The sequence below is a fragment of the Cannabis sativa genome, chromosome 1, assembly GCF_029168945.1.
Source record: "Cannabis sativa cultivar Pink pepper isolate KNU-18-1 chromosome 1, ASM2916894v1, whole genome shotgun sequence".
In the NCBI taxonomy this organism is placed as follows: Eukaryota; Viridiplantae; Streptophyta; class Magnoliopsida; order Rosales; family Cannabaceae; genus Cannabis; species Cannabis sativa.
Genome location: NC_083601.1, coordinates 40149030 through 40176958, shown reverse-complemented (window position 1 = coordinate 40176958; position 27929 = coordinate 40149030). Strand labels below are relative to the sequence as shown.

The 27929-nt window shown below is 34.4% G+C and overlaps 2 protein-coding genes and 1 non-coding gene across 3 annotated transcripts; 1 reads left to right on the top strand and 2 right to left on the bottom strand.

Annotated features, from left to right (window-relative positions):
* Nucleotides 1-453: 453 nt before the first annotated feature.
* Nucleotides 454-1809, bottom strand: LOC115707506 (ubiquitin domain-containing protein 7SL RNA1-like). Its single transcript, XM_030635500.2, has one exon. It carries the CDS (start codon nt 1640-1642, stop codon nt 758-760), a length of 885 nt encoding a protein of 294 aa, XP_030491360.2. The 5' UTR covers nt 1643-1809; the 3' UTR covers nt 454-757.
* Nucleotides 1810-13298: 11489 nt separating this feature from the next.
* On the top strand, nt 13299-14753 carry LOC133034611 (uncharacterized). Its single transcript, XM_061109739.1, has one exon. The coding sequence runs from the start codon at nt 13299-13301 to the stop codon at nt 14751-14753; it is 1455 nt and encodes a 484-aa protein (XP_060965722.1).
* On the bottom strand, nt 13737-13843 carry LOC133033802 (small nucleolar RNA R71). The gene has a single exon (XR_009685865.1). It is a non-coding gene; the product is annotated as a small nucleolar RNA R71 (small nucleolar RNA).
* Nucleotides 14754-27929: the final 13176 nt, after the last annotated feature.

Sequence of the window (27929 nt, the reverse complement as noted above, 5' to 3'; positions counted from 1 at the left end):
AAAAAAAAGAATCGAAGGATCAAGAATATCGCATAAAATGGTTTTGGTTTTGAGTTTGAGGGAGAAGAAAGAGGAATCTACTTTGTGTTTTGGATTGAACGGCACGAGTTAACAGAGGGGTTAGATTCTGTTAAAATTAACAGAATAAAAATAACAAAACGTTAAACCAAGAATTGCTGTTAGATAGACACTTTTAATATATAAAGATATTCTTCAACTATACATCTTAACATTACATCTTAATATGCTAGTAATGTTTATTGGGATGTTGCTAAAATAAAGATGCACTAAATCTCGTTCTTATTACTTATTCTTAAAAAAAAAAAAATTCCGAAAACTTAATTTTCATAGGAAAGAGTAAACTGTCCTATGATAATGTAACAGACATAATTAATAATTAAATAATTTTAAATAATAATAGTGAACACTTTCTTCCACATGATCAGTACTGATGTTAATTATAGACAAAATATTATAGATCGAATGTTAAAATATGCAAGATGATTTAACATTTACATATAACATATTATTGGAATCTCCATCAGTTTTAGGAACCAATATACGAACACCATATATCTATCATTATATATATATACATATAAAAATACTGATGATTGGGATATGGCAATGAAGGATTAATAGAGAATGAATGGGGGAAATTAAAGGGGGTAGAATCTAATATATGAATAATTAAAAATAAATAAAAATTAAAGGCAATTAATGCAGTAGGTATAGGGTAATTAAGAAGAAGAATTAATCAAGATCCTCCGGTAATGCTACCATTGAAAATGTCAATAGTATCACCATGGGAGACGTGGTGCCATCGAAAGGACTTATCTTCGTCCATGACAGTTTGCTTGTAAATGAAAAAGTAACCATCTGAGGGAAGAGGAAAATGAACCCCTCTCTGTCTAATCTTGTCCAACTCCTTCCTCAGTTCCACCACATCATCACTTGGGCTCATCTCCACGATAACCTTCCTACTCTCGCACTTGGATCTTACTGTCAGTTTCAACTTATTATTATTCTTTGAACCCGCCCCTAATACTGTCGACGTCCTCATCATCAAACTCACCTCGATCTCAGCGTTCTCACGAAGTTCACATTCACTTAAACAACGGTTCTCTTTCAACTCCACAAGCCCCGAAGAGGAATATGAGTAAAGAACCACACGTTTGGCCGAAACCACAGAGGGCTCTATCTCTTGAATCTTCTCTTTCAATGACGAAACGGTGTCGTTTAAGTCCATCTCCACAGGGACCACGTGGGGTTTCGGAGTAGGAATCTTTAAGTTGAGTCTAATAATTTTGTTGAAAAATAATGGAGGAGGGGAGTCTTGATCATCAACGTCGATCATGATGGTGTTGGCGTCAATGTCGGCATCGGCGTTAGTGGTGGTGGGCGTATCGGAATTATCGGAGGGGATAATGAGGCGGATGTGAGAGTTTTGGAAGATTTCGTAGTCGCCCACGTAGCGTTCATCTTGGAGAACTTGGCGATTATTATTCAAGACAAGGGTTTGGGTTGAAATGGGTATGGCGTGGTACTTCTCTATCTTTTGCTTGATTTCTAGGATTGTATCAAAGAAACCCACTTCAATCGAGAAGGATTTTCCATTTGATTGATCGAAGATCACATCCATTTGTACACAGAAGCCAGGGTGAGTTGTTACAGAGAGGTTACTTGTGGTCCAAGTCAAGATATGAACCCATTATTTATTTATTTATTTATTTCGTTTTATTTATATATATGATAGTTAAAACTGTATTCCGATATTCTCTATGGTGGGAGCGAGATGAGCGATATAATTTTTTTTAATTGTTACAATTTATTTTTTATGTGCTTTCTAATGTAACAATATTACATATATCATTCATTTTTTTTAATTCTTTTGAAAGAATAATCTCCTGTTATTAGTTTAGCTTTTTGTCATTGGGATGGCAAAAATTTCCGCTGAAAATCGTCTATATATATGATAATGGAAACTATTAAGTTAAGGTGCACGTGCATCGTTTATCTCACTTTAACTTGTTATGCTCCAGCAAGTGTGAAGAAAATCATCATGGTTTACTTTTGCGTATATTAACACATAGATAAAGATCAATTATTCTGAAATCACTAGTTTCCGAATTCAAATTACAAGAAGAAATAGAAATGTGAAATTTCACTAATCTTGATTAGAATGCAGCTGAATTGGCGGGGGCCAAACTTGACCATAGACATCCTTATAATATCGCAGAATAGGTAAAGTTAGAGATGTGTGATCTTTTGAAAGGAAAGAAAGAAATACTACACAAACCAAATAGTCCATCAGATGAGGAAACTGTATTTGAGCTCCTCTGCCTTTTGTGCTTTAGAATTCTCAGATGATTGGCAGTTATTCTGAAATATATGTGGTCAAATTACAAAAGTTCAAGACTCTGCCTGAGAGTATTTACTTACATATTTAATATAAAAGACTGTATGAAATAGAAGGTCGCAAAGGTAAGATACACCTCTACAATTTATCCAGTAGTAGTACAAGAAAATCCAGAACTGTGCCTTTTGAATGGTAAAATAAGCACCCAAAGCTGAAAACAAACCAAGTTGAATGAACAGGCAACTCCTACGTGCATATCAAGCCACACTTATCTTAACTCGAATCCAAAACGTAATATATTTACCATACAGCTTACCTCATAAGATCTGCAGAGGTCCCCAGGCAGCTTTACTGAGATTAGCGGAAGTTAACAGCAACCAACTGTTGGGGATTTGTAGTCAATCAACATAGTCAGCATGAGTTGGAAATCCTAATTAAAGATGGAACACTGAAACAAAAAAGAAACCGTGACCAAAGAAACAAAATACATGAGTTTAGAAAATACTCACGCAAGTTTCTGGTCATTACAAGGAGTGTATGTCTTTATATGTGGCATTTCACGACTGAAATGAAAAAGGGCATTAGTAGATATTAATTAAAGGTAGCGTTCCATTCTAATTCCATTCAACAAAGCCAAAACACTGGAAGTGACTAGTTATCCCATATGATCATTGAAAATGTCAGGAAGGAAGACATATCAAACATACAAAGGATAAGTCAAGTTTCACCGCCCAAATATCTGATAAAGAGAAGAGACATTTACCAGCAGCCGGTGTGGCTTGCGTTCTACTTGGCCCAATACTTTTTCAAGAATGCTTTCTCGACATTTTTCAGTGGACTTGGAATGTCATTTCCAGCTGCATCCGTATGGAAGAGTGGAAACAATAATATCAAAGGAACGATTTAGCAAGAATAGGAAGAAGACAACCGAGCAATTAGACAGGCACACTGCACATTACAAAGGAAATTTAATTTCAAGTTGCACTAACTAAATGAACTTGTCAAATGAAGTCAACTAGGAATTTTTTCCTAAACAGAGGGAAAAACACAGATTGCGCGCCCTTATGTTTGTCTTGACATTCCCCAACTTACTGACCCCAACACCTGATAAGTGAAACTATTTTATTTATTATTTTATTTTTATTTTTATTTTTTAATTAACCAAGCTGGAAGGTTGTTAAATGTCAGTGACCAACTCTTATAACATTCAATGGGTTAAAGTGACTTCAGAATCAGTTATCCACATAAAATTGGATTAGATAGAAAAGAACAATATACAAATGAAGGTATTGGAGAATATTGTCCTACATGGATTAAATGTAAAAGTATTGAGCCATATATAAGAAACATGGGCTACTCTACTCATTGCCAATTGGTTTTTGCCAATTGGTTTTGAGTTGGAACCCCATGATTCTCAACATGGTATCAGAGCCATATCCCTAGCGGGCTTTCGATCCACACCTATCAAAGAGTTAGCCAGCCGCAAGCGAGCAAAATGGTACTCCCAGCCGCGAACAAGAATAAGCGAGCAAATGGAACTCCCAGCCGCAAAATAAAAAAATAAGCGAGCAAATGACACTACTTATGATAAGGTGATTCAAGATTGGTGAGCAAAAATAGCCACCATCTTGAGAAGGGATATTGGAGAATATTGTCCTACATGGATTAAATGTGAAAGTATTGAGCCATATATAAGAAACATGGGCTACTCCACTCATTGCCAATTGGTTTTTGCCAATTAGTTTTGAGTTGGAATCCCGTAATTCTCAACAGGGGACAGCAACCATACGTGTGCATTGCTGTAATCAAACTTCTTAAAAAATGATGAGTTGATAGTAAAACTTCCGAGAGCTGGCAAATTAACAGAGTACTCACGCCACTGTAATCATCAGATAAGGAATAAAGATTTCATTCAATTGACGTGGACTGACTCAAAAGCAACATCACCACCAGTGTTGAGCTATTTCCTGATCTCATAGATGAGCCATAGTCTCAATTTACATTTGAGAATGAAGAAGCGGAGTTTCTATACAAGCAATAAATTCTTGAACCCTCTCCCGTAAAGTTCCTCACTGTGAATAAAATAATACCAAAATATGTCAAAGAAACGTATCAAAATAAGTTGCGTCTTCTCACATATAGATGAAATAATGATACAAAAGATTAAAATAGCTATACAACTCTCCAACACTCCATTTCCACACCAGTAAACATATACCTTCAATGCCCCAAGATAATCAATTAAATCATTCTCAAAGGCGCATCCTCTGCTTAGCTTGTTCTGTTTTTTCCAGGGGATATCTTGCATCCACAGACCTTGATATTTGTTATTTCAATCAATATGGATTAAGTTTGCTGTGTGCACAGTAATCCCACTCACTTTGTTGCTTCCTTCCACCTAGCTCTTCTTTTCCATCTTGGGAATCTTGGCAGTACAGAGTATGATGTGACACACGTTATTGTTTTCAATTGAAATTCAAAAATTTGATCAGGAAAGAGAATATAATACTTATTCTATTACTTCTCGAAATCATGTTAAAGTAAGAGAAACAACTAACTGGAGTTGAAAAAGAGAAGCTAGCTATAACTAGCAAAAACCGAAGATTAAAGTCATAAAAATCATAGGTGATACCTTTGAATTCCTTTCATAGACATTGTGTTCGGAAGTTTGTCTTAACCTTTTGCGACTCAATGCATCACTTTCCCCAGTCTCTCTCTACCATTATTTGGGCCACTCTTATGGTTATCACCATCGCTAACTAGCATATTTTTGTCACCACATAATGTCACAAACTTATTTAATGTTACTCTATTATATCTCCACTACTAATCGTCCCATTTTCTTGAGAATAAAGCTTTGTTCGGTCACTCCAAAAATTAACGACAACGGTTTGTAAGAAAAAGAAAGTGTTCCTAAAAATGTTAAAAAAAAAATAAAATTCCATAAAAATATATTTTTTTTTTGTTATTTTTAAGTATTTCTGAAATAATACCATTTTTTTTTTTGGATAAAGAATTAATTGCCTAACCAAACAGAAATGTAAGTATTGAAAAGAGAAAGGCAGACAACTTAATATGAGCATTATATAGCAACTTTTTTATTTTATTGTGTGTCCAACAACAAGGTAGACAAGAATAAACTAACAGAATAATGCATTGGTGTACTGGCCGAAAAGCATCTGCAAAATATCAGCAATAACTAATAAACAAAATTCTATCGTATTATATAAATCACAACAAAATTAACGAGAAAAAGATCCGAGTTATCAAACATCAGAAATAGCAGTTTCGTGCATAAATATAAGGAAATAGTTTTGGCTATAATATGTTTATGTCTAAGCTTGTTAACCGTCAAGTGTTAAGTGTTGAGCGTTACCAAGACAACAACAATCTTTATGAACAAAATTTCATAAAACTTCATTAGGCAACAAAATTTCCCACTCTTCATCGCATAAGCCCACACCAGAGCGATATAAACGGGTTATTACTTCTCTTCTCCACATGTATTCGTATTAATTTAGATCAATAATATTTATTTTTTTCAAGGCAACAAAAATTTGTTATCTTCTGCTCTTGGACTCTTTCCGCATCTCTGCAAAGTAGGCCTCTAAATTGGATTGTTCCCATAAACCCCTCTGAAGAAGATCTTCCTTTGTTGCGTCGTCTGCAAACACCACATACACAGCCTCATTTACTAAAGACTATACAAAGAATAATCTCAGAACAAATGACTATGATGTGTAATATTATATGCTGCATAAGAAAACAAGGTAGTGGTCTGGGACTCTGGATCCTTATTTAAGGAGTTGATAATAAGCATTGTAAAGCAAAAAATAGAAATAAAAGAAGTTGAACTTTACTCACCCATATTACCCATGAATGAAGATGCACTCTAAGGGCTCTCTGTGTAAGCTAAGAGGCGTCATCCCAAGTATATGGAGCTTTTAATACCTTGTATCTCCAGAACCAGTGACCACACCAAAGTAAAAGCTAGATTTATCAAAGAAATTGAAAATGTAAGTCTTCCCAATGATATGATTCTAAAATCATCAACTTGACAAAACAGGCTAACAACATTTAAAGGAAAGGCAAAGAATCTAACTTTGGAAACAGTGTAAGGTAGAAGTAGAAAGCGAACACAGAGAAGTTCCTAGAGAGAAGGTTTCCCGGCACCCGTTATCTGTAGGTCAAGTTCTTTGCTAAGATCTTCCTCTGTTTTCCTGTGGCTCACCTCAGTTTAATCATTATTCATCGAGGATAATGAACACAAAAGACAAATCATATGTATTTTATAAATAAGTGGAAAAAAGAGAAAATAAACACAGAAGTATTCGAAATGTAAGAAAGCCACGTTAGATGTCTTAAAGACATCAACTCAGTAAAATTGTGACTATAACAAAGATTTATGTGCTAAATAATCACATTAGTCGAAGCTAGCTATCATCAATAGCTTGTCCATTCAAAACATCACCCATGTTCTTATATATAGAATCATGGGTTCCATCTCAAAACTAATTGGCAATGAGTGGAGTAGCCCATTTATATATGGCTCAATACTTTTAAATTTAATCCATGTGTGACAATGTTCTCCAATAACACTCAATTTATAAGTTGAATAATTATTTTATATTCATACTTGTCCATCTGCTTGTTACTCTTCTTCTTATTTATAGCTCCTCCATTGCGCTCAAATTCTAAAGCCTTCAGTCTATTTTTGTACGCAGGTGTCTTCTTGACCATGTCTATAGCATAAAAAAAAAAACAAAAACAATAAAAATTAAAAGAATCTCGCCAAAAGAATCCAACTGCCTTTCCTAATCTTCTATGTCATAAAATAACAAATCTGCATATGAAGATTTCAAAAAGTATCAACTGAATTTTTCATTCCAAAGAGGTGTTATACCACAAAAAGAATTGCCATATAAATGGATAATATACATCAAACGGTGTAATATCAAAGTTCACTGCATGCCACTTGAACCCTAAATGTGCCTCTATCACACAATACCTGATTATACCTTGTCCACTGATTAAGGTATTGAAATCCTGAAAAAACCAGAAGAAGGCCAATAAGGACAGTGTTATAATTAAGACACATTATGGATTTTGGGACTGCCACATCACCAACTTCCCTAACTAACTTTGTTAGCTTCTTAACAACCTAAACCTACACCTATAAATAGCAAGACCTGCTCTGGTTTATGGTTGAGACTTTCAGATTGATTTTAGTGTAAGATCACCTAGAATTAAGCCTAGCTTTTGTGTGAATGGAGGGATGTAAAAGGGGATTGCCTATTCTTGAAATAGCTTCCCCCATGTGAGATCAATTTGTAATTACATTGTACTATTTGCAAGGCTTGATTGTAATCGATTCTGGTTGTGATCTTATCATTGGCCAATTATTCATCAATAAAGTTTGCCAATTATTCAGCTAAGTTCTTGTGTTGCTAATTTTCCCTTGCTTGGTTCAATTCTCCTTAACTTTCTTCCTGTCTTTCTTTAATGTCATGTTCATTAAGATTGCTCATTGAATTCTTGTCTCAGCGTTCTTTCTCTGGTTTTATTGCTGGTTTAATATTGGTTCTTGCACAACAGACAGCACGTGATCCTGTAAGGTAGAAAGCCAGACAGCGTTGGAAAAAAATATACATAATTAAATTGAGCTCAGTTATCTAAATGCTTAATTTAAGAAAAAAAAAAAGACAGCACAAAATAGCTTACCGTCTTGTAACCATAATACGCACGATGTTAGACTATATATATAGTGTATGTAATATAGCATATACAATGATATGAAATGCGGAAAATAAACTTTAATCATATCAATAATATATGCAATGAAAGGATCGATGTACCTCCAGCCATTGATCTTTGAGCTTCAATCCCTGCGATAGCTTCAGTATTGGAGTTCGGGCTTCCTCGCTCTCTCAACTCTCTTTAGATGGAATTTGCTGAATGGATTCAGAATGAGTGAGGAGCTCGGGGACCGAGACCCTATATTTATAGGTGAGATACTCCATCAGTATCTGTGCCACATTAATTGTCAGAATATTTTGACAATTAATTCAGGAAATCAAATCAGGTAATGAATATAGAAATCTGACCATATATAGAATATTACATAATTGATTTTGTCCAGATTTAATGAATATAAAATATTCATTTATCAGAAAATCAATTATTTATTTATTTCCTTAAATAGAAAATCATTTCCTTAATTAGAAAATAACTTCCATATATAAAATATTCTAATATTCTCCCACTTGGTCAGCATTTAAACTAAAATATTCAAACCCAACGTTCCTCATTATATAATAAACATACGAATCATAGCGACATGTCCTCATTATGAATCGAGTATTATCTTCCATGTATTACAATACATTTATTATATAACAATGTACTTTATGTGGCAATGTACTTAAGTGAATAAACCCTAAACCTTATGTTTATTCAGGTCCTCTGAAATTTTTCTCAAATGTAAAATTAAGATGCGCATAAATATGAGAAAAATCAAAATAAGAGTTTCATTAATAATAACTTTATTTGTACAAATTACATAAGGGAACCAAGTCCCATGTTCTCTACATGATCCTTGAATTTATGAGGTGGCAAGCCTTTTGTCATAGGATCGGCAATCATCAATTCAGTGCTAATGTGTTGAATGACCACTTTATTTTCCTTAACACGTTCTCTAATTGCTAAGTACTTAATGTCGATGTGCTTGCTTCGACTTCCACTTTTGTTGTTCTTAGCCATGAAAACAGCAGCTGAATTGTCACAGAACATCTTTAGCGGCCTTGCAATGGAATCAACCACTCTAAGGCCTGAAATGAAACTCTTTAGCCATACACCATGTGATGTAGCCTCAAAACAAGAAACGAACTCAGCCTCCATAGTAGAAGTAGCGATCAAGGTTTGTTTGTTACTCCTCCAGACACGGCTCCACCAAGAACATAAACACGTAACCGGATGTAGATTTACGTGAATCGGTGCAACCAAATAAATGCGAGTACGAGTAGCCAACTACTTCTAAATTGTCAGTTCGTTTGAACATCAGTTTGTAATCCTTAGTACCCTGAAGATACCTCATTACTTTCTTTGCAGCTTTCCAGTGGTCTATCCCCGGGTTACTCTGAAATCTTCCTAACATTCCGACAGAATAAGCAATGTCGGGTCTTGTGCACACCGGAGCATACATTAGGCTTCCGACAGCAGAAGCATAAGGAATGTTCTTCATTTGTTCTCTTTCAAAATCATTCTTTGGGCACTGGCTCAAATTTAATTTATCACCCTTCATAATTGGAGCAACGCTCAGTGAACAATCTTTCATATGAAATCTTTCTAAAACTCTGTTGATGTAGGCTTCTTGAGATAAACCTAAGATACCTCGGTATCTATCTCTATGAATCTTAATGCCTATGACATAAGATGCTTCACCCATGTCTTTCATCTCAAAGTTCTTTGAAAGAAATTGTTTCACTTCACGTAGCAACCCTTTATCATTGGATGCAAGAAGAATATCGTCCACATATAAAACAAGAAAACAAATTTTACTCCCACTTTCCTTCAGGTATATGCATTGATCCATGACATTCTCTTCAAATCCAAAGGAAGAAATGACATCATGAAATTTTAAATACCATTGGCGGGATGCTTGTTTTAATCCATAGATGGACTTCTTGAGCTTGCATACCAAATCCTGACCTTCACTAGAGGAGAATCCTTCTGGTTGTTTCATGTATACCTCCTCCTCTAGATCACCGTTCAAAAAAGCAGTTTTTACATCCATCTGCTCCAGCTCTAAATCAAAATGAGCAACTAATGCCAAGATGACTCTCAGGGAATCTTTCTTTGATACAGGAGAAAAAGTCTCTGTATAGTCAATTCCTTCCTCTTGAGTGAATCCTTTAGCAACAAGTCTCGCTTTGTACCTCTCAGTGTTGCCTAATGAGTCTTTCTTAGTTTTATAGACCCATTTACACCCAATGGCTCTCGCCCCATTAGGCAACTTTACAAGTTCCCAGACTCTGTTGCATCTCATAGAATTCATTTCATCATCCATAGCATTGTACCACAATTTTGATTCTCTACTGTTCATAGCTTGTGATAACTCTATGGTATAGAGTTAATTTTTATGCTTTTAAACTAAAGTATTGTGAGGAGAGTAATGAAAATGTGTTTATTTTGCTTATTTTTAATTAGTTTTAGTGTTATTTTCTATTTAGTAATCTAACCTTTAAGTTTTGTAAATATTGATATTGTTGGGTGTGTTTTTCCAATTAACTGTGCTTATTTTGTTGAAAAAGGAGGAATTAAATTGATAGGTAAAAGAGAAAGAAGCAAGGAAGAAAAGGAGTACAAGCTGGAACTGGGTTGGTTGCTGAAGCAATGCTAAAGCAATGCTGAAGTGAATTCAGCATCCTGGCAGTGACGTGGAAACACGAATTTCACTTATCCACCTCAGCAACTTCGGTCCAATCACTCAAATTGCATCAGCTAGCTGACATGGAAGAAAGGGGTCTCACCCTAGTGGGCCAAAGTGGAAAAGTTTGGGCTTCTATTTTGGGTGAGGAGGTTGGTACCCTAAAAACCCAACATCAAAAAGAAAAGAAAAGAGGAAGTACACAATAGTCATCTTCATCATCTTGTATGTACAGTACGGGGCAGCTGCCATTTTTTTCTATGGAGGAGTTTTAATTGCAGCAGGAAGTACAACAAAGAAGGAAGAAGAGGGGACCAAGCCTAGTGTTTGAATTTTCTTTTACCCTTTCTTGATAGTCTTCTTTATTTTTCTCTTGTTATTGTTGTTTGTACTTAGTATTCAAAACTTCTGGAGATTGTAAATTTGGGCAGCAGCCATGGATGAAGTATTTTTAGCTTGGATTTTATCTTTTTATTTGAATATGAGCTAAGCTTTTGAGGCTTGAATGACTATGAACTTCTAAGTTGGGTATGATTAAATTTTAAGCTTACTTTAGTATTTGTTTGCCTTTGTTCATTCAAGTGAGTTTCATTTTAATTGATTGTTGTTTTTTGGCCATGAATAACAATTTGCTAAGCTAGATCTTGTACTGGAAGGGCTAGATCTAGTAGTTCAACTTGAATGAAGCAAGTGAAAACCTAGATTTAGGCTTTTCTTTGTAAGTGGATAGGAATATTTCATTTACCTTGCATAACTTGCCAAATGAATGCTTGAATGGTGTCCTGCTTGCTGGTTTGATATAGGAATATATTAAGCTAAATGGTAGAATTAAAGTTGTGAGTGTTGGAAAATTCTCACAAGCCTAGAGGAATTTGTTGTTATCTCTGTGCAGAATGCTAAAGTAATGCTGAACCAATGCTGTACTGACTGTAAAAAAACCTGACTAGAAGGAATTAGTTATTCAAGCCATTTTTGCCATATTATACTTTTTATCTTGCAAACAATTTTTCTAGCAGCAGTATTTTTAATTTTTAGCAAGTTTAATTCTTGTCATTTTTAATTTTGAATCATTACTCAACCATTTGCATATTATTTCTTTTTATTTTAAGTTGTAATTAGTTGATTTTATATCAAACTTTGTTTGCAATCCCTGTGGAGACGATCTTACTTATCACTTTATTACTTGTTTGACTACGTATACTTGCGTATATAATTTTCACAACAAGTTTTTGGCGCCGTTGCCGGGGATTGAAACTAAAAATTGTGTATTATCAACTATTTTGCAATTTATTTTCTGGTTTAAAGTTTTAATCCTATTTTGGTGCGCTGAATTTCTCTTTTTCAGGTGTAATCTAGTGTATGAACGAGCAAGAAGAAGACCTTGAACTTGCTCCTATTGACCCTGAAATTGAACGCACTTTTAGACAAAAGAGGAAGTACACAATAGTCATCTTCATCATCTTGTATGTACAGTACGGGGCAGCTGCCATTTTTTTCTATGGAGGAGCTTTAATTGCAGCAGGAAGTACAACAAAGAAGAAAGAGAGGGGACCAAGCCTAGTGTTTGAATTTTCTTTACCCTTTCTTGATAGTCTTCTTTATTTTTCTCTTTGTTATTGTTGTTTGTACTTAGTCTTCAAAACTTCTTGAGACTGTAAATTTGGGCAGCAGCCATGGATGAAGTATTTTTAGCTTGGATTTTATCTTCTTATTTGAATATGAGCTAAGCTTTTGAGGCTTGAATGACTATGAACTTCTAAGTTGGGTATGATTAAATTTTAAGCTTACTTTAGTATTTGTTTGCCTTTGTTCATTCAAGTGAGTTTCATTTTAATTGATTGTTGTTTCTTGGCCATGAATAACAATTTGCTAAGCTAGATCTTGTACCGGAAGGGCTAGATCTAGTAGTTCAACTTGAATGAAGCAAGTGAAAACCTAGACTTAGGCTTTTCTTGTAAGTGGGATAGGAATATTTCATTTGCCTTGCATAACTCACCAAATTAATGCTTGAATAGTGTTCTGCTTGCTGGTTTGATATAGGAATATATTAAGCTAAATGGTAGAATTGAAGTTGTGAGTGTTGGAAAATTCTCACAAGCCTAGAGGAATTTGTTGTTATCTCTGTGCAGAATGCTGAAGTAATGCTGAACCAATGCTGTACTGACTGTAAAAAAAAAACCTGACTAGAAGGAATTAGTTATTCAAGCCATTTTTGCCATATTATATTTTTTATCTTGCAACCAATTTGTTTTCTAGTAGCAGTAGTTTAATTCTAGCAAGTTTAACTCATGTCATTTTTAATTTTGAATCATTACTCAACCATTTGCATATTATTTCTTTTTATTTTAAGTTGTAATTAGTTGATTTTATATCAAACTTTGTTTGCAATCCCTGTGGAGACGATCTTACTTATCACTTTATTACTTGTTTGACTACGTATACTTGCGTATATAATTTTCACAACAAGTTTTTGGCGCCGTTGCCGGGGAACAAAAGGCTAAAAAACGCTGCAATATGGTCGATGGGTTTGAAATTGGAGGTGCTCATAATGAAGCCAATCCTATTGCTTTGGCCGATGATAGAGCCCGAGCAATAAGAGAGTATGCAGCCCCTATGTTCAATGAGCTAAATCCGGGTATTGTGAGACCCGAAATCCAAGCACCTCACTTTGAGCTCAAGCCCGTCATGTTTCAAATGCTCCAAACGGTTGGTCAATTTGGTGGGTCGCCAACGGAAGATCCTCACCTCCATATTCGCTCATTTTTAGAGGTGAGTGATTCTTTCAAGCTACAAGGAGTAAGTGAAGAGGCTTTAAGATTGAAGTTGTTCCCATTTTCCTTGAGGGATCGGGCTAGAGCATGGCTTAATACTCTTCCTCCCGATTCGGTGACTAATTGGAATGACTTGGCTGAAAAATTCTTGAGAAAGTACTTTCCTCCAACAAGAAATGCAAAGTTTCGAAGCGAGATCATGTCCTTTCAACAATTGGAAGATGAGACTACTAGTGATGCATGGGAAAGATTCAAGGAGTTGTTGAGGAAGTGCCCACACCATGGTATTCCCCATTGTATCCAACTTGAGACTTTTTACAATGGTCTCAATGCGGCTTCTAGGATGGTGTTGGACGCTTCCGCTAATGGAGCCATTCTTTCCAAGTCTTACAATGAAGCTTTTGAGATTTTGGAAAGGATAGCTAGCAACAACTATCAATGGTCAACTAATAGAGCTCCTACAAGCCGAAAAGTAGCGGGTGTTCTTGAAGTAGATGCTTTGACCGCTCTAACCGCTCAAATGGCCTCAATGACCAACATTTTGAAGAATATGAATATGGGAGGAAGTGTACAACCAGCCGCTGCCATTCAAAGGGCAGAAATCTCTTGTGTGTATTGTGGTGATGGGCATACTTTTGAAAATTGCCCCTCAAATCCAGCTTCGGTGTGTTATGTGGGTAATCAAAACTTCAACCGCAACAACGATCCATACTCAAATTCCTACAATTCGGCATGGAAGCGTCATCCAAACTTTTCATGGGGAGGTCAAGGGGCAAGTTCAAGTGGAGCACAAGCACAAGGAAAGCAATCATTCCCACCGGGTTTCTCTCAACAACCAAGACCTCAACAACCTCACCAACCTCAAGGCTCTCAAACTAGTTCTTTGGAGAGCTTAATGAGAGATTATATGGCCAAGAATGACGCTGTAATTCAAAGCCAAGCAGCATCTCTTCGGAATCTTGAAGTTCAATTGGGGCAATTGGCCAATGATTTGAAGAATAGACCACAAGGCACTTTGCCTAGTGACACCGAAAACCCAAGAAGAGATTGCAAAGAACATTGCAAAGCGGTAACCTTGAGAAGTGGAAAAATAATTGAGTCAAATGTGGCTGCAGCAGAAAAGAAAGAGCCCTCTTCAATCCAAAAAGAGGGGGAAATGCGAAAAAACCAAGCAACTTCAACCGAAATTCCCCAGTAGTTACAAAGGCATCCGATCGGCATTCTGCTGCAGAAAAGTCTTTGCAAAAGCCACTGCCACCATTTCCTCAACGGTTCAAGAAGCAACAAGACGATGGTCAATTCCGGAGATTTCTTGATGTTCTAAAGCAGCTCCACATCAATATACCTTTAGTGGAAGCGTTGGAGCAAATGCCAACTTATGTGAAGTTTTTGAAGGATATTTTGACAAAGAAAAAGAGGCTTGGAGAGTTTGAAACTGTCGCTTTGACGGAGGGATGTAGTGCTATGTTGAAAAGTAAAATTCCACCCAAATTGAAAGATCCAGGCAGCTTTACAATTCCAATTTCTATAGGGGGTCGAGATGTTGGAAGAGCTCTTTGTGACTTGGGAGCTAGTATTAATCTCATGCCTATGTCTATTTTTAGGAAGTTGGGAATTGGAGAAGCAAGGCCGACCACCGTCACTTTGCAATTAGCGGATCGTTCCATGGCTCATCCGGAAGGGAAAATTGAAGATGTGTTGGTACAAGTGGATAAGTTCATTTTTCCGGCCGATTTCATTATTCTTGACTATGAGGAAGATAGGGAAATTCCAATCATTTTAGGGAGGCCATTTCTTGCCACGGGAAGAACTTTGATAGATGTTGAAAAGGGAGAGCTTACCATGAGAGCTCAAGATGAGCAAGCCACATTCAAGGTCTTTCATCCTATGCGTGCGCCGGATGCAATAGGAGAATGCTTAGCAATTGGAGATATGGATCCTAACATGGTTGAGGAGTCCAAATTCAAAAATAGTAAGAAGGTGAGAAAGAAGATTCCCCTAAAAGAAATTGCTAAGGATCACGAGCCGCAAGAAAGCAAAGACAAAACATCATTTGACCCTAAAAAACCACCCAAAAAGAAGAGAAAGAAAAAGAAGTTTAGTAGAAAATTTTGGTCTCAAATGTTTGAAGTTGGGCAACAAGTGATTTTTGCTAACTCTTTAACGAAGGCTACTCATGGACGACTAGATTCAAGGTGTGATGGATCTTTCTTGGTGGTGAGAGTGTACCCCGATGGGGTGGTAGAACTACGTGATGCACTTTCAAGAAGAAAATTTTTGGTGAAAAGCCAAGGAGTGAAGTTTGGGAGTGGTGAGGTTGATCGAGCAAAGACCTCCATCACATTGGAAGAGGCTTGAGGAAGAAGGGTCTCAGGTTGTCATGGCTTTAGTGAATCACATTTGGGCAACCCAAGAGCGGAGGAACAAGATTATATTTAGTTATATATATGCTATGTAATAAGTTTGGGGTGTGCCACCCCTTGAAAAAAATATATATGTATTTACAATTAAGTTTGGGGTGTGCCACCCCTTGAAAAAAAAAAGGAAAGAAAAAAAAAAAGAAAAAAAAAAAAAAGAGGAAAAGAAGAAAAAGAAAAAAAATTAGTATATACATACTTATATAATTACATATATATATATAACTTTTAATTTCCTACATTTACTAATGATTTTCTTTGTAGTGTGGTGATCTTTATTGCCGGTGCAAAGCAAGGAATGACAGAAAAAAGGGGCTGCTGCAATATGGTGTGAGCAAATTTGTATGTTGAAGCAGTAGGTCCCAGTACAGCATTGGATCAGCATCGCTTCAGCATTTTGAAGCAGAGACTCTAGTGGGGAAGAGTTCAAATCTTGAGGGAGTTTTCTTTTTCTCCTTAGTTAAATTGTTATTCTTGGTTGTGTTTGATTATTTACTTAGTTTACTTTTATTGTTGTCTTTAGTTGTACGAGTAATAAATATTATGTGGATTAGATGTGTATTAATCATGTTGTTTTGTCATGTTTGTGATGTTATGTTTTAGCTTGCAAATGAGAAAAATACTGCTTGTGTTTTCAGCTTGGTTTAGGGTAGCGCTCGATGATGAAACATATCCATTTTCCTCCATTTGTGGAGTGCCTTGGTTTGTGTGTTGAAAATGCTAATTTTAAGTGTTATTTTTGTCTACATGCTAGCCTATGAGGAATGCTTTCAACAATTTTGTGCTTGTGTTATCCCACCATACTTTGAGTTTTTAGAATAGCCAACGCTTTGAGAGAGTTTAAGCATCTAGAATTAGCTAGTGTAATCCTTGAGGCGAAATCCTAGCGAGCTTTATAACTTAGAAATCATTTAGGCCATCTTTGGACGTTTGAGCCTTTCTAACCTTCCCTATGAATTCAATTTTTCCCTAGTCACCCAAGTTTGAGCCATTTAGCCTATTATTGTTGTGCAACCCAATCCTACATCTAACGCCAATCTTAATTTGCATTTCCACATATGTCCTAACTTAATTACTCACTTGTCAAGAGCCAAGTTTCACATTAAGTTTGGGGTGAGTGCGGTGAGTGTAACTTGTGGCGAGCTAATTCAAGGTTATACTTTTAGCCACATTGGGGACAATGTTGGGTTGTAAGTTTGGGGTGGGGGAATTAGCTCACAAAGTATATGAGTATGAACTTTCAATTAACCTTCTCTTGCTATTTATTATATAAGTATAATATAGTAATAAATGTCTTTCTAATATATGAAAAAAAAAAATCAGCAATGAAAAAAAAAAAAATACATATGCTTGCAACTAAGTTTGGGGTGTTCCACCCATTTTAGTTCAAAAAAAAAAGAGAGAATAAACATAGCAAGAGAAGTCAATTTTAATATCAAGTACTTGTGAGTATTGAATTAGGGAAGAGGGTCAAGAGAAAAAAAAATTTAAGGAAGAGACTCGGTTTTTGACAAGTGAAGTGGTTAGGTGTTGAGCTAGCTTAAATACATCCTATACCATACCATAACCCAAGCCTAACATTCAAGCCTAGTCAAGTCCTTTTGATCTAAGTTGTAAAGCTAAGCTACATTAGTGGAGAGGATTGCACTAATTCAACTTATGGAAGAAAACCTTTAAACTTGAGGATCAAAGGTGGTTGTTATAGAAATTCAAGTTGTTGGTGGGAAGTATTTGCACACTTATTTGATCGAATTACTCTTGATAAGTTTTAAGGACATAAATAGCATGCAAAATTCTGTTGAAACACACAAGTTCGAGGCATATTCACTACTGCCAATTACACTTCCATTTCATCTAATTCTGAGAGCAAATTTCGTCCCTAGACCAAGTGTGAAAGAGCAAGATTTTCTCTGCTGCAAGCATGTTAGTGGCGCTGTCATTTTTTGTTTTTATTGTTTAGTTCTTTTTGTTTTTCATTACTCGAGGACGAGCAATACTCTAAGTTTGGGGTGTGATAACTCTATGGTATAGAGTTAATTTTTATGCTTTTAAACTAAAGTATTGTGAGGAGAGTAATGAAAATGTGTTTATTTTGCTTATTTTTAATTAGTTTTAGTGTTATTTTCTATTTAGTAATCTAACCTTTAAGTTTTGTAAATATTGATATTGTTGGGTGTGTTTTTCCAATTAACTGTGCTTATTTTGTTGAAAAAGGAGGAATTAAATTGATAGGTAAAAGAGAAAGAAGCAAGGAAGAAAAGGAGTACAAGCTGGAACTGGGTTGGTTGCTGAAGCAATGCTAAAGCAATGCTGAAGTGAATTCAGCATCCTGGCAGTGACGTGGAAACACGAATTTCACTTATCCACCTCAGCAACTTCGGTCCAATCACTCAAATTGCATCAGCTAGCTGACATGGAAGAAAGGGGTCTCACCCTAGTGGGCCAAAGTGGAAAAGTTTGGGCTTCTATTTTGGGTGAGGAGGTTGGTACCCTAAAAACCCAACATCAAAAAGAAAAGAAAAGAGGAAGTACACAATAGTCATCTTCATCATCTTGTATGTACAGTACGGGGCAGCTGCCATTTTTTTCTATGGAGGAGTTTTAATTGCAGCAGGAAGTACAACAAAGAAGGAAGAAGAGGGGACCAAGCCTAGTGTTTGAATTTTCTTTTACCCTTTCTTGATAGTCTTCTTTATTTTTCTCTTGTTATTGTTGTTTGTACTTAGTATTCAAAACTTCTGGAGATTGTAAATTTGGGCAGCAGCCATGGATGAAGTATTTTTAGCTTGGATTTTATCTTTTTATTTGAATATGAGCTAAGCTTTTGAGGCTTGAATGACTATGAACTTCTAAGTTGGGTATGATTAAATTTTAAGCTTACTTTAGTATTTGTTTGCCTTTGTTCATTCAAGTGAGTTTCATTTTAATTGATTGTTGTTTTTTGGCCATGAATAACAATTTGCTAAGCTAGATCTTGTACTGGAAGGGCTAGATCTAGTAGTTCAACTTGAATGAAGCAAGTGAAAACCTAGATTTAGGCTTTTCTTTGTAAGTGGATAGGAATATTTCATTTACCTTGCATAACTTGCCAAATGAATGCTTGAATGGTGTCCTGCTTGCTGGTTTGATATAGGAATATATTAAGCTAAATGGTAGAATTAAAGTTGTGAGTGTTGGAAAATTCTCACAAGCCTAGAGGAATTTGTTGTTATCTCTGTGCAGAATGCTAAAGTAATGCTGAACCAATGCTGTACTGACTGTAAAAAAACCTGACTAGAAGGAATTAGTTATTCAAGCCATTTTTGCCATATTATACTTTTTATCTTGCAAACAATTTTTCTAGCAGCAGTATTTTTAATTTTTAGCAAGTTTAATTCTTGTCATTTTTAATTTTGAATCATTACTCAACCATTTGCATATTATTTCTTTTTATTTTAAGTTGTAATTAGTTGATTTTATATCAAACTTTGTTTGCAATCCCTGTGGAGACGATCTTACTTATCACTTTATTACTTGTTTGACTACGTATACTTGCGTATATAATTTTCACAACAGCTTGTAAAAACGTTTCTGGATCATTTCCAATTCCAATATCAGATTCTAATAAATACACAACATAGTCTTTATAAATCCTTGGTTTGATAGGTCTAGTAGATCTTCTTAAGACTTCACCAACAGGCTCTTGGGGAGCGACGGACGGAGTTCAGCAGGTTGTTCAACAGTTGCAGGCAACTCTTGAACATTTTGATCTACTGGATTATCATTACCAACTTGTGGATCTTCAGTGATTGGTAATGGTTGTTCAACATTCGTTTGAACGACAGGAGTGTTAACCATTATCAATCTTGCCTTTGAAGTGGAAGGTTCTGAAGGATCTTTCTCAGGACCTAAGTCCTTTGATTGATCACTCCCACTGATCAAGGCATTCTCAAGAAATTTTGCATTCCTTGATTCCACAATTCTTGTGCTATGAGATGGACAATAAAACTTGTAACCTTTAGACTTTTCAGCGTACCCTATAAAGAATCCGCTTATGGTCCTTGGGTCCAATTTCTTCTCTTGTGGATTATATATTCTGACTTCAGATGGACATCCCCAAATGCGTACATGATTCAAACTTGGTTTCCAACCTTTCCATAATTCAAAAGGAGTTTTTGAGACTGCCTTTGTTGGAACTCGGTTTAATATGTACACGGATGTCTTTAATGCTTCAGTCCACAAGGATTTAGGAAGGTTAGAGTTGCTACTAAGCATACTCCGCACCATGTCCATTAATGTTCGGTTTCTTCTTTCTGCAACACCATTTTGCTCGGGTGTACCGGGCAAGGTGTAATGGACAACAATCCCATTTTCTTCAAGAAACTTCGCAAATGCACCAGGTGCTTGTCCATCTTCTGTGTATCTACCATAATACTCACCTCCTCTATCTGATCTCACTATCTTAATTTGCTTGTTGCATTGTTTCTCTACTTCAGCTTTAAATATCTTAAAGACATCTAATGCTTCACTTTTATTATGAAGTAAGTAGATATACATGTAGCGTGAGTAATCATCTATGAATGAGATGAAGTATTTCTGACCATGTGACTCCATATCTGGACTACATATATCAGTATGTATGATTTCTAATATTTCGGTAACTCCTATGGACACCGGTTTTGACAGACTTGGAGGTTTGCTTTCCCTTAATGCAATCCACACAAGTATCAAAGTCAGTAAAATCTAAGGTATTGAGTACCCCATCTTTTACCAACCTTTTAATTCTATCAATGGAGATATGTCCCAATCTCCGGTGCCACAATGTACAGGAATCCTCTTTCATAACACATCTTTTAGTGCCAGCGTGAACATGCATAACATTATTAGTGGTATTATTTTGTAAATTAAGGCAGTAAAGACCATCGTACAAAATACCATTTCCAACACATTCAGATTTATAATATAAATTGAAATATTTGTCTGAAAATGTAAAGGAAAAACCAAAGGGTATAAGTCTTGAAACTGAAATCAAGTTTCTAGGGAAACTTGGTACATAAAAGGTCTTTTCTAACTTTAAAACAAAACCATTACTTAAAACTAAATTGCATGTTCCAATAGCTTCCACATGTGAGCCCATCTTGTTTCCAGATAAGATGCTTTGCTCACTTGCCATCCGGCTTCCTTAGATTTTGAATATCCCGCAAGGAATTTGTTATGTGAATTGTTGAACCGAATCAATCCACCATGTGTTAAGATTAACATTAGCCATATTAGATTCATAACATACTAAGGAAATTGGATTACCTTTGTCATCCATCCATTTCTTGAACTGGCTGCACTCCCTTTTCGCATGTCCCTTTTGTTTACAAAAGAAACATTTGATGGAATCTTTCTTTATGGCAGCCTTGGGAGCCATGGGCTTTTTCCCTTTGTTCTTCTTGAATGGCTTGCGTTTCTTAGGTTGAGTGGTCAGGTGAACACTTTCTCCTTGCTCCTGTAGGAGCCTGGCTTCCTCTTGAACACACATGGTCATCAATTCATTGATAGTCCATTTTTCTTTATGTGTGTTGTAGGAAATTTTGAAAGGCCCATATTGTGGAGGAAGATTGTGAAGGATGTAATGAACCAGGAAGGTATCAGGAATGATAACGTCGAGTTTCTTCAAATGAGCAGTGATGTCCCTCATTTTAGAAATATGTTCTCGAACTCCTTTAACACCGTGAGTTTTGTGGACGAGAACTCTTGGATGAGGTTGATGAACAAGGATTTATGCTGAAGTGTCAAACCGCTCATCCATAACTTTGATAAAGTCTTTCACCTTCTCGGGTGGCTCCACCGATCCACGCATTCCCATAGGAATTCGGACATAATGAACATGATGCGAGAGACGATTAGATTGCTCCCACTTTTCACGCAAGTGCAATCTCGGCAGCGGTGCTAGTATCGGTGATAGCGAGTGGTTCATCTTTCCTTATTGCATAATCCATGTCAGTGCAAGCTAGGTGGAGTAGAACTCGTTCCTTCCAGATTTTGAAGTTGTCACTCCTAAGCTCGGGGATTTCACTAGTGATTTCGCATATTTAGAGGTGGATGAAATAGCTGCAAGAATAGGATTACAAAAATTTAGATGTTAAAAGAATTGAGGCTTTAATGAATTCATGTTTTACCAATGTAGAAACATGATGAAGATGAAAATTTTATTAAATCTAAAATTGCCTGTGGGCTAAATTTTAAATCTAATAAAATTAGATGAACTTTATGATAGATTTAATGAAGTATTTAATTTAGAAATAATGGAGGAATGAAATCTATCTTTAATTAAAATTTGTGATAACACTATTAATTCAAATCCTCATAACTCCCTGTGGGGTAAATTAAGAGAATTTAACTTAATATATTATCCTAATTAATTATAAAAATATAATAAAATCCCTGTGGGGTAAAATTATTATATCCAAATAATTAATTACAAGTTTTGTCCATTAAGGTGAATTTTAATTAATATATAATTTTATATAATTAAAGATGCTGTGGCTACTCCCTAATTATAAAAAATTATATTTTCACTTTAGACATTAGGTATTGGGCTCTACCTAAAAGTAATTTCGTTATTAACATAATAAACAATTACTGAGATTAGTGCTCCTAGTGTGGTCGTCCGAAGATCATTAAAAACCGTTCTAGATATGAGCATTTGTCCCAAGTTCATGTTTTCTTATGTCAAACCACAAAACTACTTACGTTTTATTCATATTTTATTCATTTTATAAAGTTTTATGAATATTTTATGAATAATTTTATGAAGTTTTATGAAACTTAATTGCTAAATAAAATATTCAACCTATCTTAATGTTTGAATATTTCTAAATATATCTAGCACTATAAAAGGAATTTATGAATAGCATTTAAATCATACAAATCTAAATTAATTGCATTAAACATAAATTTGTCAATTAAATACAAAATAATACAATTAATGTATGATCATTAATTAAATGCAAATTCCTTAATATGAAATTAATGGCAGATTTTTCAAAATTAATTTAGACAATAAATTGCAGAAATTTGGTAATATATAATTAAATCCACAAATTAGCACAATTTTTACATGCCTAAATAAATCGTGTAATAAATTACCAAATTTAAACAAATTTCCATTTTCAATTTATACTATATATATGTATTAAACAAAAATGGAAAATTAACTAAATGCAATTTATTGACTAAATTAACACTAAAATGGGAAAATAATTAATATTCCAAATAAATAAAAATTTATAAAAAATTCGGAATTTTTCCCCCTTTTTTTTTTTTTTTTTTTTGAAAAATTCATACGCAAACGACGTGTCGTTTTTGCAAAAGGCAAAAACGACACGTCGTTTTTTACTTTCTGAAGTGTGCTGAAAACATTAAAAACGACACGTCGTTTTACCTAAGCTAAAACGACACGTCGTTTAATAAATGCAAAGGCTGCCTCAGAAGACTGAAAACGACATGTCGTTTTCCACAATGTGAAAAACGACATGTCGTTTTTTATACAACGACATTTGTAACGTGTTTCAAACGACACGTCGTTTTTGACAAACGACACGTCGTTTTTACGCCAAACGACACGTCGTTTTCTCCAAACGACATGTCGTTTTGCGTCGTCTTCTTCAGCGAACCGGGTCGATTTTGACCCGTTTTTCAGCACGCGGGTCCGTCGAACCCGACCCAAACCCGATCGGAAATTGCGTTTCCGACGACCAAATTACGTGTTTTCAAATCTAAATGGTTCTAAATCAAATAATAAAGAGATCCACATAGATTTTATGCACAAAAACACGAAAAAATATATACTTTAATATCACGAAACTAATCGGGTCCGAAAAAGTTTTAACTGAAAATTTTTTCCATCTTTAAGTTTTTCAATGGATTTTCAATGCTTAGATCGATCTATAATACTATACGAATATAGTAATGTATATAGAATTCAAAATAAACACCGAAAAATGAAAAACGGAAAAATTAAACTTGGACCGATCATGTTTATATATATATGCGTATATATATATATGCATGTATATATCACATAATAAAAATGAATATTATGATTATTATTATGTGATAAAACATATATATAATATACAATATATATATAAACATATATACACGTGAAAATAAAAAAATATATATATATACACGTATGAGTATGAATCTGTATGAGTATATAATATATATGTATATATGAACAATATGAAAGATATATATATACATATGTATATACTGATGAAAATGTATATATAATATAAATGGTATGAATATAAATATATATATATACACAGAACCGAAAATAAATATGTATATATATGAACAGTATATGTATGTATATATATATATGAAACTCAAATGAAATCAAGGCAGAGATAAATCCGCTCTGATACCAACTGTTAGACTATATATATAGTGTATGTAATATAGCATATACAATGATATGAAATGCGGAAAATAAACTTTAATCATATCAATAATATATGCAATGAAAGGATCGATGTACCTCCAGCCATTGATCTTTGAGCTTCAATCCCTGCGATAGCTTCGGTATTGGAGTTCGGGCTTCCTCGCTCTCTCAACTCTCTTTAGATGGAATTTGCTGAATGGATTCAGAATGAGTGAGGAGCTCGGGGACCGAGACCCTATATTTATAGGTGAGATACTCCATCAGTATCTGTGCCACATTAATTGTCAGAATATTTTGACAATTAATTCAGGAAATCAAATCAGGTAATGAATATAGAAATCTGACCATATATAGAATATTACATAATTGATTTTGTCCAGATTTAATGAATATAAAATATTCATTTATCAGAAAATCAATTATTTATTTATTTCCTTAAATAGAAAATCATTTCCTTAATTAGAAAATAACTTCCATATATAAAATATTCTAATACACGATAGTAACGAGCAGTGTTAAAAAACATCTAAGAAGAAAAAAAAAAGTCAATTTTATTATTTTCATACATCAGAAGCTCAAATAAATGAAACTCTCGTTGTTGGCAATCCTAACTGCCTTGAATTTCAACGAAGAAATGACTCAGGCAAATTATCAATGAGTATTTTCTTCTCTTTCATTGTGTTATTACATACACATGAGACTAGTATGCAGATATATATGCAGAGGTTAGTATACACATGAGTGAATGAAGGTTAGCATACATTCACATGAGAGACTAGTATGTAGATATAGAGAGGGATGAAGGTAATTAGTAATTACTAGATTCAGCCACATCATAAAAAAATACAGAACATTAAACATTTGGATTCCATAATTAGGGATAGAAATAAAGAACTCAAACAAAATGAAGATCTCACTGTTTCAATGAGAGCTTACAGTAAGCTTTCATGATTTTATGAGAATTTGCACTTTGTGTAACCCTATAAATTAAGCGGGAAGAGAATAAAGTAAATGCACAATGGAGAAAAGGGTAACAGGAAAAAAAATATATATGAGAATTTTTTGTTCTCACTTAAAAAATTTAAGAGTGAAAGCAATTTTATAAACATATTTTTAAAAAATATTTTCACTTTTTTAATTAAAAAAATAGAAAACTAATTAAAAAAAGTGTTATCAAACATATCTTAAAAACTTCTTTAAAAACATTTTGAAAATATTTTTTTTTTGTTTTCAAAATGTTCAAATTTTGATTCTCAATTAAAAAATTTAAAAGTACGTGAAAACAATTTGATAGAACATGTTTTTAGAAAATATTTTCACTTTTCTAATTAAAAAAACAGATAACTAATTAAAAAAGTGTTACCAAACACACCTTAAGTAAGTATTTTTTTTTTACAAAAAATAGTGAAATAACCAAATATAATAATTTTTTTAGGGAAAGATCTAAGTTTTACATTCAAATAAAAACCAAAGGACAAAGTCTATTACAAATCTCGAGCAAACGGCAACAAGGCCAATAGACTGACAAATCGAGACACAATCGTCCATCATAGTCATAGTCATTTTCAAGTAAAATACCACCATATATGGAAGGTAAATAACTAAATCAAACATACAAATCCCCAAATCTCTAACAAGAAACTAAACACTAAGACTAACTAAAAGAATAAGTTCACTCCCCAAACTTAATTGACAGATTGTCCCCAATGTGTCACCCAAGTAAAGTGAAGAAAACTTACTTTACAACTACATCAGTATGACGGTGGAGGAAGTGATGGTTGGTGTGGTGACCATGGTAGTGGGTTCAAAAAATGATTTACCGCTTCAGGATCTATAGTCCACCTTGCCAAAGCCGAGTTCAACTCACTAACTTGACCGTGAGCGAAAACATTTTATTAGCCCTAAGTACTCTCTAACAAAGTTAGACATGAGGACACAAGAACAAAATTTTAAAATATAACATTTTACATCCCCTAACCTTTTTGATGTCTAGCATTGCTCGACATGATGAAATATTTTTCATGTTCATCACTACTGACCAGGAAATATTTTAATAACCACATGGAGGATACTTATCATTATTTTCTTTTTATTTTTCTTGTCTCTTTTTCCCATCAGCTTTTAGTTTTTGAGACTGTGGATTGATTTTAGACTAAAAGGCAGTTTCAACTTCACTTTCCTTATGTGCCTTTCTCGTCTACTTTCATATCTTCAAAAGAGCTCATTAGTTCAGTTGGTGATAGAATTTCTAAAGCTTTTGTTTCCTCTATCACGGAAACTATTGAATCATATTTTTTTTGTACAAGAAATTAGTATCTTTTGTACTATATTCTTCTCAGAAATTATTTCTCCAAAGGCTCCCATTTGATTTACTATTTCTTTAATTCTAGAATAGCAATCTTTTGCGGTCTCAATATCCTTCATTCTAATATTTTTAAAATCTCTTCTAAACTTTTGTAGTCTAATTGCGCGTACCTTAACTATTTTTTGAAACTCCTCCTGCAACATATCCCATGCTTCTTTTACCGTTGATGCGCCCATAATTTGCGAAAAAAGATCGTCTGCCATAGCTTGCTGCAAGTAGTATAGTGCATGAGAATGTGTTTGTTGATTATCCTCCAATGCCTTCTTTTATTCTTTCGAAAGAGATGTTACAACGTCTTCAAGAATGATCACTCCTTCAATAATTATTCATAGATTTTATGATCGAAAATAGATCCTCATTTTGATGGACCAAAAATTATAATTGTTTCCATAAAAAATTAGAAGAGGTAGAGAAGAGCGGTTGGACTCCAAACTCATGTTGATAAGTGGAAAAAATTATGCCCAGTGATGATCAAACAAAACTCTGATACCACTGATGGTTTAAGAATTAATTGTATTAATTTAGTTTTGAATAGGTGGATACGAGAAAAGTGTTAAATGCTTGTTATGGTAATGTAGTGATGTTGATGAGTAGTTGATGATTTAGTATATAAAATAGTTTGGCTTAGAAGAAAGAATTGTATGTAAAGTAGTAAGTTCTTATTGAAAGTTTGTAGCTTCAGCTTTAGGGTGTTGTTTACAAATTGAAACAATTGATGGGTATTCATGGATGCTAGCCTTCAAGCATTTGAGGCTACAATTTTTTGCTCTAGATCTTTCTATTTCAAGGGTTTTATTCATACATTTCTAAATATCTCTTAAGCATGCATAACTAGAAAATTCTTGAATAAATTTTTCTAGAAATGTTTATGTTTCATTGTATTTTTCACATGTCTAAAAAATTCTAAAATATTCTACAATTATATCTAAAAAATTTAGAGTAGGTTTTTCTAAAAATGTGTAGAAAATTTTAGACTTAATTGAGTATTGTAAAAATGTGTAGCAGTTTTTAATAAAATTAAAAATATATATTGTTCATATAAGATAAAAATTATTAAAATAGGGTGTGCCTAAGTAGGATATAAATAAAACTCTCATTATATTACAAATAAGTACACATGTATAGTTGAAGTAGGATAAATTTAATGCAACAAACCTTATTATAAGCAAATTA